The sequence below is a fragment of the Amia ocellicauda genome, chromosome 7 (genome assembly GCF_036373705.1).
Source record: "Amia ocellicauda isolate fAmiCal2 chromosome 7, fAmiCal2.hap1, whole genome shotgun sequence".
In the NCBI taxonomy this organism is placed as follows: Eukaryota; Metazoa; Chordata; class Actinopteri; order Amiiformes; family Amiidae; genus Amia; species Amia ocellicauda.
The window spans coordinates 39,045,304-39,059,574 of NC_089856.1; the positions used below are offsets into that span (position 1 = coordinate 39,045,304).

The window sequence follows — 14,271 nt, forward strand, 5'->3', positions numbered from 1 at the left end:
TATACTATTTTAACATTTACCTTTCATTTGTTCTTTAAACAAAATTATCAAAATCGATATGGTTTACATGAATGCTGTTTTTATGTATGGAGACATTCGGAACAGCTCCTGGTGCTGAAAACTGTAGCGGACCTAATATATCCAAGTTTCCAATTTTCCTGTCGATGTTTTGTGTTTACATCAGAGTAGATCGGAAAATCAAAACGTCGTTTATTAATGAAATTATTGCATGTATTACACCACGAAATGTTTCAACCTGAGTCATGCATTTTAGAGTTTGTATTCCCCTCGACGTTACATGAACGGTGTTGTGAATTATGTCTGTGCATTACATTTTGTAAATACCTGTGGGAATTGCGTAATAGTATATTACCACAAGACAACACATTCGGTTAATAGCAAACCTATATAAATTCGTATTACATAGATTTTTTCAGTGTACACCTCAGAAAAGGCTACAATGGATCTGCTGAAAGTTTTCTTAATCTTTACTTGCCATATTCAAGTACACAGTAATTCGACATGCAAGTTACTCGGGGACTTTAGGATATCTGAATTATTCAACGACGGAGATATTGTCATTGGTGGTATTTTTCCAATTTATCTTACGCAAGAAAGTGTCTACACAGACTATAAACAAGAACCAGAGAAAACGCACTGTTCTGGGTAAGATGATATGAAGGCAGTAAAAGTGTGACTGTTATGTGAGTGTATATATATAATTTAAAATAACTATTAATAAAAAATAAAAAAAATTGCCTGGTTCTGATTTAACTGGTAACCCTGCTGGAAACAAATACATGTTTCTTCTTCATTTTCTTCTTCTTCTTCTTCTTCTTCTTCTTCTTCTTCTTCTTCTTCTTCTTCTTCTTCTAATACTGATGATGATGATGATGATGATTGGTTTTATTTCATAGGTTTGATTTGAGGGCATTTCGCTGGGCACAGGCGATGATGTTTGCAATAAAGGAAATCAACATGAACCATAACTTGCTATCTAATGTCACTCTGGGATATCGAATACTGGATTCCTGCGCTTCCCCCACTCAAAATATAAGGGCAGCCCTCTCCTTACTTAATGGTCAGGACAAAATGAAAGTCAACTCTACCTGTCAAACCTCAATTCCTGCCATTGTAGCAGAGGCCGGGTCATCGCAATCCGTGGCCATTTCTCAATTCATCGACACCTTCAGAATTCCAATGGTAAAGGGTTTTATTTCTCTCTATATATATAATATTATAACAACATATGTAAAATCTCCATTACATGTTTTACAGAGATCGTTATTTTAATAGATTTAGCTTATTTGTGTATTTATATGAAAAAAACTGAAGTCCACTTTGTGTGTGTTCAGTTATGTGAATACTATATTTGTTCTTGCTTAGGTCAGCTACTTTGCTTTGTATCAGGCCAAAGCTTTGGCTATGCTTGTAAAGAAATTTGAATGGACTTGGATTGCAACTATCAAAGGTGATAATGAATATGGAAGATATGGGGTACAAGCTTTTACTGAAGAAGTTCAGAAATATGGAGTATGCATTGCTTTTTCTGAGACAATTTTAAGGACATATCCGAGGAGTAAACTGCTTCGTGTAGTAGAAACCATTAAGGCGTCCACAGTGAAAGTCATACTTGCATTTGCTACAGAACGTGATGTATACCCATTAATGCAGGAAGTAATTGCACAGAACATAACGGGCATACAGTGGATAGCAAGTGAAACATGGATAACAGCAACAATTACATCTACTAAAGAAATCTTTCAATCTTTTGGTGGCTCAATAGGATTTGTGACTCGCAAAATGGCACTTCCAGAAATGAAGGAATTTCTCTTAAACATACGCCCTTCACTTGACCCCAGCAATAGTTTGACAACTGTGTTTTGGGAAACTATGTTTGGCTGCACCCTGCATTTCAAGAAGGAGCTTTCCAATCCAACTGTTTCTAAAACTAACATATGTACAGGAAACGAGAGACTAGATCAAATAGAAAATGCTTTTTTTGATGTCAGTCAACTAAGGGTGGCATATACTATATACAAAGCAGTATATGCCATTGCACATGCACTTCATAGTTTGCTTTTTTGTGAAAAAGATGGCAGTAAAGCAGCTGAATTATGTAGGGATCTTTCTAGAATACAACCATGGCAGGTGAGACAATTGTGTTAAATGTAGATGGATGTGTAAGTGTTTATTTTATTATTATTATTATTATTATTATTATTATTATTATTATTATTATTATTATTACATTTTAATTATTAAGTCAGTTTAAATGAATAATGTTTATTTGAAAAACAAGTGATATCTGATTACAAAAATATTAGAATGTAATTAAATAAAATGAATGTATGACTCCAGGTTAAATCATTTTTTGTTGTTATTGTTATTGTGTTTGGTTTATTTATTTGTTTTTCCAATGAATACAATCACGTTGTAATCTCACTCTCTGAAAAATTGGCAGTTGAATTACATGTGCAATCTACTAAACCTAAATGTCATGATATGTTCAATACTTGATATGCATCCTAACATGAAAGTATTTCTTCTTTCACATCTTCAAGGTCAATGAACATCTAAAAAGAATTAAATTTACAAACCAATTTGGAGATGAAGTTTACGTTGATGAAAATGGAAATCCTCCAGCTGCATATGATATAATAAATTGGCAACTCAAGGAAGGAGTAGTCAGACACGTGACAGTCGGTTATTTTGATGCATCAAAAGACCCAGAAAACCAGCTAGTGATTCAGGAGAATAGCATTGTATGGAATACTGGGAAAACAGTAAGCACAGTTTGTATTACTTTTTGCACAGCAAAGGTTTTGCCTTTAAAAATATATAACTTCTCATAGCATTATGTACGTTAATTTCTCAGACAAAGAAAATATGGCCAGTGACTGTTCCCAGAATGTATCCCCACTTTACCCCACTTGCAAATCTTGTCATCTCAAGTTGGGAATTGTCCTTAATTGTGCAAGTAATGACAGTCACAAACCTTTAAAACATATTTAAACAAACCAACTGTGTGTTGTGCCTTTTAACACATTGTTAAAGGTATATATATATTTCCAAATAAGGTTCCAAAATCTGTGTGCTCTGATAGCTGCCCCATTGGAAAAAGAAAAGCAACCAAAAAAGACCAGCCCATCTGTTGTTTTGACTGTGTTCCCTGTGATGGTGGGACAATAGCCAACACAACAGGTATGTTCAACTTCAATATTCTGCAATTAGGCACAAAGAGAGAATTTGTCTTAAGTAGTATGTGTATGTTTAATGTGATTTAAGAGAGACAGAAAGGTGTTTATTCACACTAGGGGCAGTGTTAATTACAAAACATAGCCAGTTTACATAGCATAACCACATACAATAATTAATATGCACTGTACTGAAAGACTTGTGTGGGTTTGTTTGTTTAAATGTTGATTTTCAAAACAGAAATCGAAATCACAAGGGGAAGGTTAAATAGAAATACATGTACCATTAAAGACATCAGCAATTAAAAGTGGAAGTTGTTCTCTTGAATTAATCGTAGGTGTCTTCACCCTACATTTCTAGAATTTTAAAAACTAATCAATACATATCTTACAAATTCCATTTTGATATCTTCTTTCAATTATTTTCTTTATTTAGATGCAGTCGAGTGCATTCAATGTCCACGGGACTACTGGTCCAATGATGTAAAGGACAGTTGCATCCTCAAAGAAATTGACTTTCTTTCCTATGATGAAGTCTTGGGAATAACATTAGCTACAGTGTCACTGTGTGGACTCTGCCTGACATTAGCTACCACATCAGTCTTCATTCACTTTAAAAGCACACCCATTGTAAAAGCCAACAACTCTGAAATCAGCTCTCTCCTGCTGTTCTCTTTGCTACTGTGCTTTCTCTGCCCCCTTACCTTTATTGGGAAGCCAACAGCCTGGTCCTGTATGTTGCGTCACACTGCCTTTGGAATAACGTTTGCTCTCTGCATGTCCTGTGTGTTGGGAAAAACAATAGTTGTAGTTACAGCTTTCAGAGCAACTCTCCCTAATAATAACATTGCAAAAATATGTGGGCCAGTACAGCAAAGAATCATAGTGTGTTTTTGCACAGCCATACAAATTATAATCTGTGTGCTTTGGCTTAGCTTGAATCCCCCATTCCCTGACAAAAAAATAAAAATCCATAATGGAAGGATCATTTTGGAATGCAACACAGGATCAGAAATTGCATTTTACACAGTACTAGGCTACATAGGGCTTCTCTCAGCTACCTGTTTGGTCCTGGCTTTCTTAGCAAGGAAACTACCTGACAATTTCAATGAGGCAAAGTTTATTACTTTTAGCATGCTGATATTTTGTGCAGTGTGGCTAACCTTCATCCCAGCATATGTGAGTTCACCAGGTAAACATGCATCTGCAGTTGAAGTCTTTGCAATTTTGTCTTCAGCGTTTGGCCTTCTCTTTTGCATTTTTGCACCTAAATGTTACATTATTTTGCTGAAGCCTGAGAAAAACACAAGAAAACATTTAATGGGAAAAATGCCTTCCAAGCGACTGTGATTTACCCAATAATCATTGTATTAAAAGTTACTGTTCATATTCAAGGTTTTAGAATGCAGAAGAACAATCCTGGAATCTTCAGTTGATGGTATATTATTATTATTATTATTATTATTATTATTATTATTATTATTATTATTATTATTATTATTATATTTGCTTTCATGTAAAACAAATATACTATAAAACATCTCAGACTAATCCACATTTGCAATTGTATGTATTCATTTATTAATCGTCACTGACCATTCCATGTATAAATAGTTTTATTACAGGTTTTTAAATATGTTTGATATATATTGAAACATTAATGACTCGTGCAGGTATGGAGCTGGTTTGAAGTTGGAGAGGCATCCTTTATTTTAGTTCATTTAAAATGTTAAAGGTTTATGTATTTAATTTTTCGTTTTATTGTAGTATGTTTATCAATCTGCAAAGCTGTGGCTACCCTGCGAAGGACGCTATACAAATAGAAATGTATTGATTGATTGATAGTAATACGAGAGTCGTCCTGTTGCGGTCACACTTTTAAATTCGCTGCAATTTATTTTTCTAATGCTACACTAATGCATATATATATATATATATATATATATATATATATATATATATATATGTGTGTGTGTGTGTATGTGTGTGTGTGTGTGTGTGTGTGTGTGTTTGTAAATGAAGAACCCCACATACAATGAAGGTCAGTTCCAGATCTCTCTCTCTCTTTCCATAAGCCATAAGATATTTTTACATAGAGAGAATACAACACAATAGGTAGACTATAAACAATAACGACAGAACAAAACACCCCACCTGGCCAAAGGGGTGCGTCTAGTCACGTGGGTTGCTTTCTTGTCCCACCGGGGCAATTAGATTGGTTTTAAATCACATATTGTCATATTTCTGCATATATTCCCAGTTGGAATAAACCGATAGTGACCTGGTATATATATATAAAAAAAGCAACCACCCAACTCACTGCTGAGATCACACTGCTCAGCTGGCCATGGTAGTGTGCTTTGGCCTGTGCACCCTGTATGCGGTGCAGGTCGCTTTTGCCGGCCCCGCCTGTCTGCTGCGGGGAGACTTTACTCCGCCGGCTTTGGCCCAAGATGGAGATGTTATAATCGGTGGGGTTTTCACTCTGCATTACAAAGGAGCGGTGCGGGAAATGTCTTACAGAACCGGACCCAAGAACCCTGGATGCGTCAAGTGAGTGAGACATGCTCAGAGACTTACAAACAGCCCGTTTGTTATCCTGTAATTCATACAAACAATCATACTGATCTACACAAATACAAGTATACATAACACCTTGAACATGATTAAACGCATTATTTCATGGACAATACCAAACGATAAGTCGGTGAATAGAAACACTGAATACAACGTTTGAAATAATCAGTCATACAGTCTAAAATACACACATTCTTGTTTTCTTTAACTTGATAATAATTAAAAATATTCACATATAATTTATTATTATTATTATTATTATTATTATTATTATTATTATTATTATTATTCAAAGTTTCTTTCTGAGGGCTTTGCGTTGGGCACAGGGGATGATTTTCGCGATAGAGGAGATCAATCGGGACAAGAGCCTGCTCCCTAACGTGAAGTTGGGCTTCAGGATTCACGACTCCTGCGCTAACCCACCGGAGGCTCTCCGGGCGTCGCTAACTCTGGTCAATGGCCGAGATGAATCTCTCCCAGACCTCGCCTGCACAGAGAAATCTCCCCTTGTCGCAGTTATTGGCTGTTCTGGGTCTACTCAGTCAATTACAATAGCAAGGCTGCTCGGTCCCTTTGGAATTCCACAGGTATTATTGTTATTGTTATTATTATTATTATTATTATTATTATTATTATTATTATTAGTAGTAGTAGTAGTAGTAGTAGTAGTAGTAGTAGTAGTAGTAGACTGATGTTTTTGGCAAAGAAGATTCACATTAAACAATTGTTATATGTATCAATCAATTTCTTTATTTTTAAGTGGATAGCCTAAATGTGTTTTTTTTACAGGAAAAGGGGTTTCAAAAAGTATCATTCCTCTATCTGCAGATCAGTTATTTCTCTTCTTGTGCATGTCTAAGTAATAGGCGTGAATTTCCTACATTCTTTCGGACAATTCCCAGTGATTATTTCCAAGTGAAAGCCTGGGCGGAAGTCGTGAGGTATTTTGGCTGGACTTGGCTGGGAGCTTTCGGGTCTGATGATGCATACGGCCAGTATGGAATCCAGTCCTTCTTGAAAGAAGTGGAAGGCATCGATGTCTGTGTTGCTTTTGCAGAATTCTTCCCGGCCGTTTACACAAAGGAAAAAATACTGACGCATGTTGAGCTTATTAAAGAAACCCAAGTAAAAGTGATTCTGGTATTTGCAACAGAAATCGACATATACATACTAGTTAATGAACTGGTGGAACACAATGTCACTGGGATCGTGTGGCTGGCCAGTGAAAGCTGGTCTACGGCAGGCCTGCTCTCAACCAAAGAAAAGTTTGGTGTCCTTGGGGGTTTGCTGGGATTGGGGATCCAAAGAGCAAATATTGAAGGCTTTAAAGAATTTCTGCTAAGGATTCATCCCTCAGATTATCCTGGAAATATTTACATCAAGGAGTTCTGGGAAACCACTTTTGAATGCACGTACAATACTGCTGCTAACAAGACTGACAATTCAGACTCTCTTAAAGCTGAGAAGAGATGCACTGGTTTGGAGGATCTGAGATCAATTGAAAATATTTACACTGACATATCCCAACTACGTGTAACATACAATACTTACAAAGGTGTTTATGCAATTGCCCATGCACTTCACAACATAAGGCACTGTGAAAATGAAATGCAGAATGAGACATGTTTTGCCATTGAAAATATAACACCTTGGGAGGTATTTATAGCTTTTATTGACCATGTTTATATTATTTGTTTTAGATTAATTTTCAGATTGACCAAAGACATGTTTTTAATTTAAGTCAGTTTTGAAAAGTCTGGATCTGTAAAGACAATCTAGATCAGGACTGAGCCTGTCTATGGATATCAGTGTGAGAAGTATAATTAAAATCTGCAAGGAAAAGGGAAAAGTAGTCTGTGCTTTTCTTTTGTAACCAAAAAATCATTTTTCTCCTGCAGGTCACACAGAATTTAAAGCGGGTCAAATTTCGAACACAAATGGGAGATGAAGTCCAGTTTGATGAAAATGGCAATCCTTTTCCTGCTTTTGATATTATTAATTGGCAGCTAGACCAAAACGGCAAGGTGCAATATGTGGATATAGGCTACTATGATGGCTCTGCTCCTACAGGACAGAAGCTTGTTATACAGGAAGACGCTATAATCTGGAATGGCGGACAAAAGACAGTAAGGCACAATCTGGAAATATTGGTATTCATTGTTCTGTTTATTTTTTTAATATTGCCATATAGCGAATAAAAAATAACAGCTTTATAAAAGTTCACTGCTGCAAAAACAACACCCAAATAAAACGGTAAAAAGGTAGGCAATATCGTCTTTTTCATTATTTATTGTAAGTATTGACTATAGGTGCCATGCCATAATAGGAAAATCACATCAATAAACAATACTGTAAAGATATTAAGATTATAGGTTGTAAAATATCTCTTTTCAAGGTTATTAAGTCTGTCTGCAGTGAGAGCTGCCTACCAGGTTCGAGAAAGGCTTTTCGAGAGGGGGAGCCCATCTGCTGTTTTGACTGTGTACCTTGTGCACAGGATGAAATCAGCAACATGACAGGTATATCATTTCTCTAATGTATCAGAGAAGAAAATTATTTCAAAATATTGCCTTACTGCTGGCAGATGTATTGCTTAGAGTACGTATGTACACCTACCTGATTGAGCAGACATACATATTCTTTTACTCACTAACTGATTGAGTTTGTATTGATTTAGGTCAATGTGGTTGTTTATTTGTTTGTTTGTTTGTGTGTTTTCTTTCCAATAGATGCAATTGATTGCATAAAGTGCCCATGGAATTACTGGCCTAATTCTAAGAACACTGACTGCGTCCTCAAAACGATTGAGTTCCTGTCCTTTGGAGAGATCATGGGGACCGTGCTGACCACTGTGGCAGTTTCTGGAGCATGCCTGACATTATGCATCATTGCGGCTTTCTTTAATTTCAGAAGCACCCCTATCGTCCGTGCGAACAATTCTGAAATCAGCTTCCTCCTTTTGTTTGCATTAGTCTTCTGTTTCCTTTGTTCCCTGCTGTTTATTGGCGAGCCCTCATCTTGGTCCTGCATGTTCAAACATGTGGCATTTGGCATCACATTTGTGCTCTGCATTGCCTGCGTGCTGGGTAAAACATTGGTGGTCTTGATGGCATTTAAAGCAACACTTCCCGGTAATAATATAATTAAATGGTTTGGTCCAGCACAACAGAGGCTAAGCATATTCTTCTTTACATCCATACAGATAATAATCTGTGCACTCTGGCTTGGAATTTCCCCCCCATTTCCTCAGGAAAATGCAAAGCTTTTTAATGATAAGATTATCTTTGAATGCAATCTAGGATCTGCTATTGCCTTTTGCTGTGTTCTTGGCTACATTGGTTTGTTGGCTGTACTATGTTTCATTTTAGCCTTTCTAGCAAGAAAATTGCCAGACCATTTTAATGAAGCCAAATATATCACTTTTAGTATGCTGATATTCTGTGCAGTGTGGATAGCGTTTATACCTGCTTATGTCAGTTCTCCAGGAAAGTACACTGTGGCAGTGGAGATATTTGCCATTCTTGCTTCCAGTTTTGGTGTGCTGCTATGCATCTTTGCACCCAAATGTTATATTATACTACTGAAACCAGAGAAGAATACTAAAAAGCACTTAATGGGCAAGTCTAGTACCAACAAGAGTGTGACATGACAGTGTTTATTTTATTTCCTTATAAAATATTAATGCGACTTTATGAAATTATGAAAACATTAACAAAAATAAAATACCAAATGTACCTAATTGTAAAAGTGAACCAATCTATTGTGCAAATGTTATGCAAATAATACAGTTTAAGGCAAAATAGTTCAGTCAAAATAGTATGCAATTACAGATTCCTGACCCATTTGTCTTATTAACCACACATGCAAAAGGCAGGTGATTAAGAAAGTACAATGTTTTAAAAGAACTGAGCAAGAGTATGTCACTAATTGAAGACATGCAGATCATGTGCTTAACATAGTGACTAAATAAATAAATAAAAACATATTTGAAAAACCTGAAAAAAGTGTAAGAAATAATTAATAATATGATCAAATCATGAATATTGTCAAAATCATAATTAAAGTGTATATTAAGTCTATATTATATGTATATTATATTTTGCTCAGGATCAATGAAGATCCAAGATCCAAAATTCTTAATGGTGCTATATTATACTCCTTATAACTCCTTATAACTATGTAAGTTATAACCTTATAATTATAATCCAATAACTATTTGTAAACCAATACATATTAATCAAACATTTTTTATTTATTGGTGGAAGTATTGCCTAAAATCATATTTGGTAAGGGTTAACGGAAACTCCCATTTAGCAGGCAAACTGTTTGCTTTTTTAACTCTCTGGAGTCTGCCCTTTGCAAATCGTCCCAGGGGTGGGCTGAGCATATATGTCATATTACTCTAATCCTGTCTCCCATAGGGGCTCAAGGCTCCCACTGCCAAAAACCACAGGTCTCCAGCTTTTGAATGAGCCTAGTTATGGCCATTTCCAAATAAGCAGTGCTGAGCTACTGGCCCTTTAATTTACCTCTATCTCAAAATCCAATTAATTAAACCTTATAAATGAATGGTAAATGTTATTCTGGGACGGGTATTTCAGGACATAGAAGTTGAACAAGGAAGGAAGCGATGCACAGGGAAATGCCAAAAGGAAGCGATGCACAGGGAAATGCCAAAAGCCCCACAATAAAACCTCTGTCAGGTAACAGTACATAACACCTGCTCATACAATGATGCCCCACATGATTTAATTCAAAACAACATATCTTGGACTGGAATCATGTCCAAGGTGCACCTTAGCTTGTGCCCTGTGTCTGCTGCATTAGGCTCCACCTGATTGTGTTCCTGTACTGGATGAAGCACTAATTGAAAATAGATGGATAAATGGAAAATGTCTTTTTTTCTTTTTTATTAGTGTGAAATAAATATCACAGACACACACATTCAGACAGATCTTAGAAGTATATATTTTATTAAAGCCTTATTGTTATAGGAATAAGCATTTGGAATAATTTGGATATCATTTTACATTTTAATGATTAACATTCTCAATGAATAGAAGTGCTGTATTGCAGTAAGTTTCCAGTATGAAACTATACTTGAGAATGTGTCTTCCTATAATTAACATACAGTACATACAATTCCACGTGGGACATTTACATTGGTATTAAAACACAAATATATATACAAAGACTTTAATTCCTGCTTTTGACTGGCATTTTGCCCATCAGCTGCTTTTTAGTATTCTGCTCAGGCTTCAGCAAAATAATGTAACATTTTGGGACAAAAATGCACACAAGAAGACTGTAGCTGGATGACAAAATAGCAAATATCTCTACAGCAACTGTGTACTTTCCTGGAGAACTAACATAGGCTGGTATGAAAGTGATCCAAACCGCACAAAAGATGAGCATACTGAAAGTGATGAACTTTGCTTCATTGAAGTTGTCTGGAAGCTTCCTGGCTAAAAATGCCAGGATAAAGCACACACAGGCCAAACAGCCAATGTAGCCCAGAACACAGGCAAACCCAAGCACAGAGCCCAGACTGCACTGCAGAATAATTTTGGCACTCTGTCCCAGGTCTTGTGATGGATAAGGTGGCGACAGCGTGAGCCACAGAACACAGATCAGAACCTGCCCCAGCGTGCAGCAGAAAATGCCTGCTCTTTGTTGTGGAGGACCAAAATACCTCATGATATTGCTGCCAGGAAGTGTGGCCTGAAAAGCCATCAGCACAACAACAGTCTTACTCAGAACACAGGAGATACAGAGGACAAAGCTGATTCCGAACGCTGTGTGGCGCAGCTTGCAGGACCAGGGCAGGGGCCGGCCAATGAAAGCAAGCGAGCACAGGAAACAAAGCACCAGGGAGAACAGGAGCAGGAAGCTCAGCTCAGAGTTATTGGCCTTCACAATGGGTGTGTCTCTGAAGTAAAAGAAGGTGCCGATTATGCAAGCTGTAATAGCAGCTCCACACACTGAAATCACTACTAAGATAATTCCCATGGTCTCTTCAAAAGACAGGTATTCAGTTTCTTTTGGAACACACTCTGTTTTCTCTGCATTTGACCAGTAATTGGTAGGACACTTTTCACACTCGACTGCACCTAAAAAAACAACACCAAACACTTTACAATCTTGGAAAAGGATAACAAAAGTGTTGTATTTCTGTTTCAGCATCATGTCAACGGTACAGCTGTAGATGATAGTTCAGCTGCTCAGTAGCAGTGTACCTGTGATGTTGCTAATTTCTCCATCAGCACAAGGCAGACAGTCAAAGCAGCAGACTGGCCTTCCTTTCTGAACAGCTTTCCATGTACCTGGGGCACAGCTCTCAGAACACACTGACCGAGGAACCTGAGAGGTGAAACCAAACACCTGTTACACTGAGACAGGGCTCCTGTGGACTCGATTATAAACAAAACATCCCGGACCACATTAAAGTCAGTACATCTCACAAGTTCAGTGGTAATTTATGAATATGTCAGTTATCCAATATGACTATAATTCTATTCTATTGTGTCAAAATTCAGTTCTTTGTCTCTTTTTGTAAAACAATCTACTCACAGGCTACAGTGCCTCCAGCAGACTTCATTCTACTTCCTTTCCACAAAAACACCTGTCCAGCCTTACCTTACTTTGACCTCCACTCCAAACAAGTTTTTCCTCGTCAATGTTGAACTCCTTCTCTGATCCCTTTGCTGCATCAAACTGGCCAACTTTCACATATTTCACTGAGCCGTCTGCCTCCCTCTGCCAGTTGATAATATCATACGATGCCACTGGATCTCCATTCTCATCAAAGTATACCTCCTCCCCTACAGGGGTTTTAGCATTTACTCTCTTGAAATAGTGAACAAGCTGTAGATGGAAATGCATATAAAATAATTATTAAATTATATGTTAAAGCTTGACATTGAATCTGCATTATTGTTGTTGTGGTCAAACTCAGCCTGGTATCCTGTAGATGGACTCATACCTGCCATGGCTGGAGGTGAGTGATGTCTGGGCATGATCCATTCTTGAAAGGACCTTCTTCAGGGCTACAGGAAAGCATGTCATGAACAGCATGTGCTATTGCGTACACAGCTTTGTACACATTGTAAGTTACTCTTAATTGTGAGACATCATTATATGTGCTTTGGACGCTTTCTAAGTTTTCCACTCCTGTACACTTTGGCTTGGATGATAGTGATGTTGGGGAGGAACTCATACTCTGATCCAGAGAGCAACCAAACACTGTTTCCCAAAATTCAGTGATGAACGGATCAGCTGGGTCTGATTCAGGGTGAATTCTGCACAGGAATGACTTCAGACCTTTAATTTCTGCCTTTCTCAGTGCAAAGCCTATAGTCCCTTCCAGGGAGTGCAGATTCCTTGGGGCTGAAACCAGTGAGGAAGTAATCCAGGCTTCTGTAGCCACCCACTGTTTATCAGTGATGTTTTTACTTACAACTTCCTCCAGCACAAAATAGATATCAGTGTCACTTGCAAAAGTAACAATGACTTTGGCTGTAGACTGCTTTATAGTATTGACAATGTTCTCAATTTTCTTCTTAGAATACACTTTGGGAATGATTTCAGAGAAAGCAATGCAAACATCAAACTTTTTCACTTCTTCTTGGAATATCTGTATTCCAAATTTCCCATAGTCATCATCTCCTGCTATCACTCCAACCCACATCCAGCCAAACAGTTTCAGTAATTTGGCCATTGCCCTGGCCTGAAAATAATCACTCGGAACTGTTCTGAAAAATGCTGGGAACTTTTCTTTGTCACTGAGACACGCACACGATGCAAAGTAGCTCACCTGTAAAACAGAGAAATTACTTACAACTCCATTGCATCTGAAATTAAAAGTTTTCATTTCACAAATATCAATACCATTACCAGTAAATACACATAGTTAAGTACACTAAACTGTACTTATTTTGCATACGGAAAAAATACTGACAACCAAATGTAATGCTGAGTTTCATATGTTGTTATGTCTTACCAGAACTGAAATATCATTTTAAATGTCAGATAGGTAACTCCATGATTTCCATGATAATATGCTCTAAACATTAAAACAAAGCAATTTAGTTCCTGACACAGGTCTTAATACTCTGTTGAAGAAATACAAAAACCTGCAGGTACATCATCTCACCATGGGTATAGAGAAAACTCCCAGCGTTCTGGCAACAACCATAGATCCAGAAGAACTGGCATCCCCAATAATGATTGGGACCTCTGGAGCTTGCCCACAACCCAAGCCAGACACGGTGTCCCTCTCTCCTGTCACAAGCGCCATGGCCGCCCCCAGGGTACTCAGCTGTGTCAGGCAGGTGTCAGCGATGGTGTAACCCAGTGTGATGTTGGGGAGAAGTTCTGTGTTGTTATTGATTTCTTCCACGGCAAAAATCATTGCCTGGACCCAGCGATACCCCCTGAAGTATAATCTGCAAGGGCATTTTATTTGCTTTATCTCTCATCACATGTTCTGAAACTGATT

The 14,271-nt window shown here is 37.4% G+C and overlaps 3 protein-coding genes across 3 annotated transcripts in view; 2 read left to right on the forward strand and 1 right to left on the reverse strand.

Moving 5' to 3' along the window:
• The first annotated feature begins 1,668 nt into the window (after window positions 1-1,668).
• Window positions 1,669-4,547, forward strand: LOC136753941 (extracellular calcium-sensing receptor-like). The gene is made up of 4 exons (XM_066710318.1): window positions 1,669-2,151; window positions 2,565-2,786; window positions 3,081-3,204; window positions 3,634-4,547. The coding sequence occupies exons 1-4, from the start codon at window positions 1,669-1,671 to the stop codon at window positions 4,545-4,547; spliced, it is 1,743 nt and encodes a 580-aa protein (XP_066566415.1).
• Window positions 4,548-5,544: 997 nt separating this feature from the next.
• Window positions 5,545-9,423, forward strand: LOC136753942 (extracellular calcium-sensing receptor-like). Its single transcript, XM_066710319.1, has 6 exons — window positions 5,545-5,750; window positions 6,082-6,361; window positions 6,603-7,430; window positions 7,673-7,900; window positions 8,170-8,293; window positions 8,504-9,423. Exons 1-6 carry the CDS (start codon window positions 5,545-5,547, stop codon window positions 9,421-9,423), a joined length of 2,586 nt encoding a protein of 861 aa, XP_066566416.1.
• Window positions 9,424-10,970: 1,547 nt separating this feature from the next.
• LOC136753943 (vomeronasal type-2 receptor 1-like) overlaps window positions 10,971-14,271 on the reverse strand; it is a 35,379-nt gene continuing 32,078 nt past the window's right edge. Inside the window, exons 5-10 of the mRNA XM_066710320.1 lie at window positions 13,927-14,218; window positions 13,205-13,587; window positions 12,757-13,153; window positions 12,411-12,638; window positions 12,011-12,134; window positions 10,971-11,884 (exon numbers count right to left, since the gene is read on the reverse strand). Of these exons, the coding sequence (XP_066566417.1) occupies window positions 10,971-11,884; window positions 12,011-12,134; window positions 12,411-12,638; window positions 12,757-13,153; window positions 13,205-13,587; window positions 13,927-14,218 (2,338 nt within the window). The remainder of the gene's footprint in view (window positions 11,885-12,010; window positions 12,135-12,410; window positions 12,639-12,756; window positions 13,154-13,204; window positions 13,588-13,926; window positions 14,219-14,271) is intronic.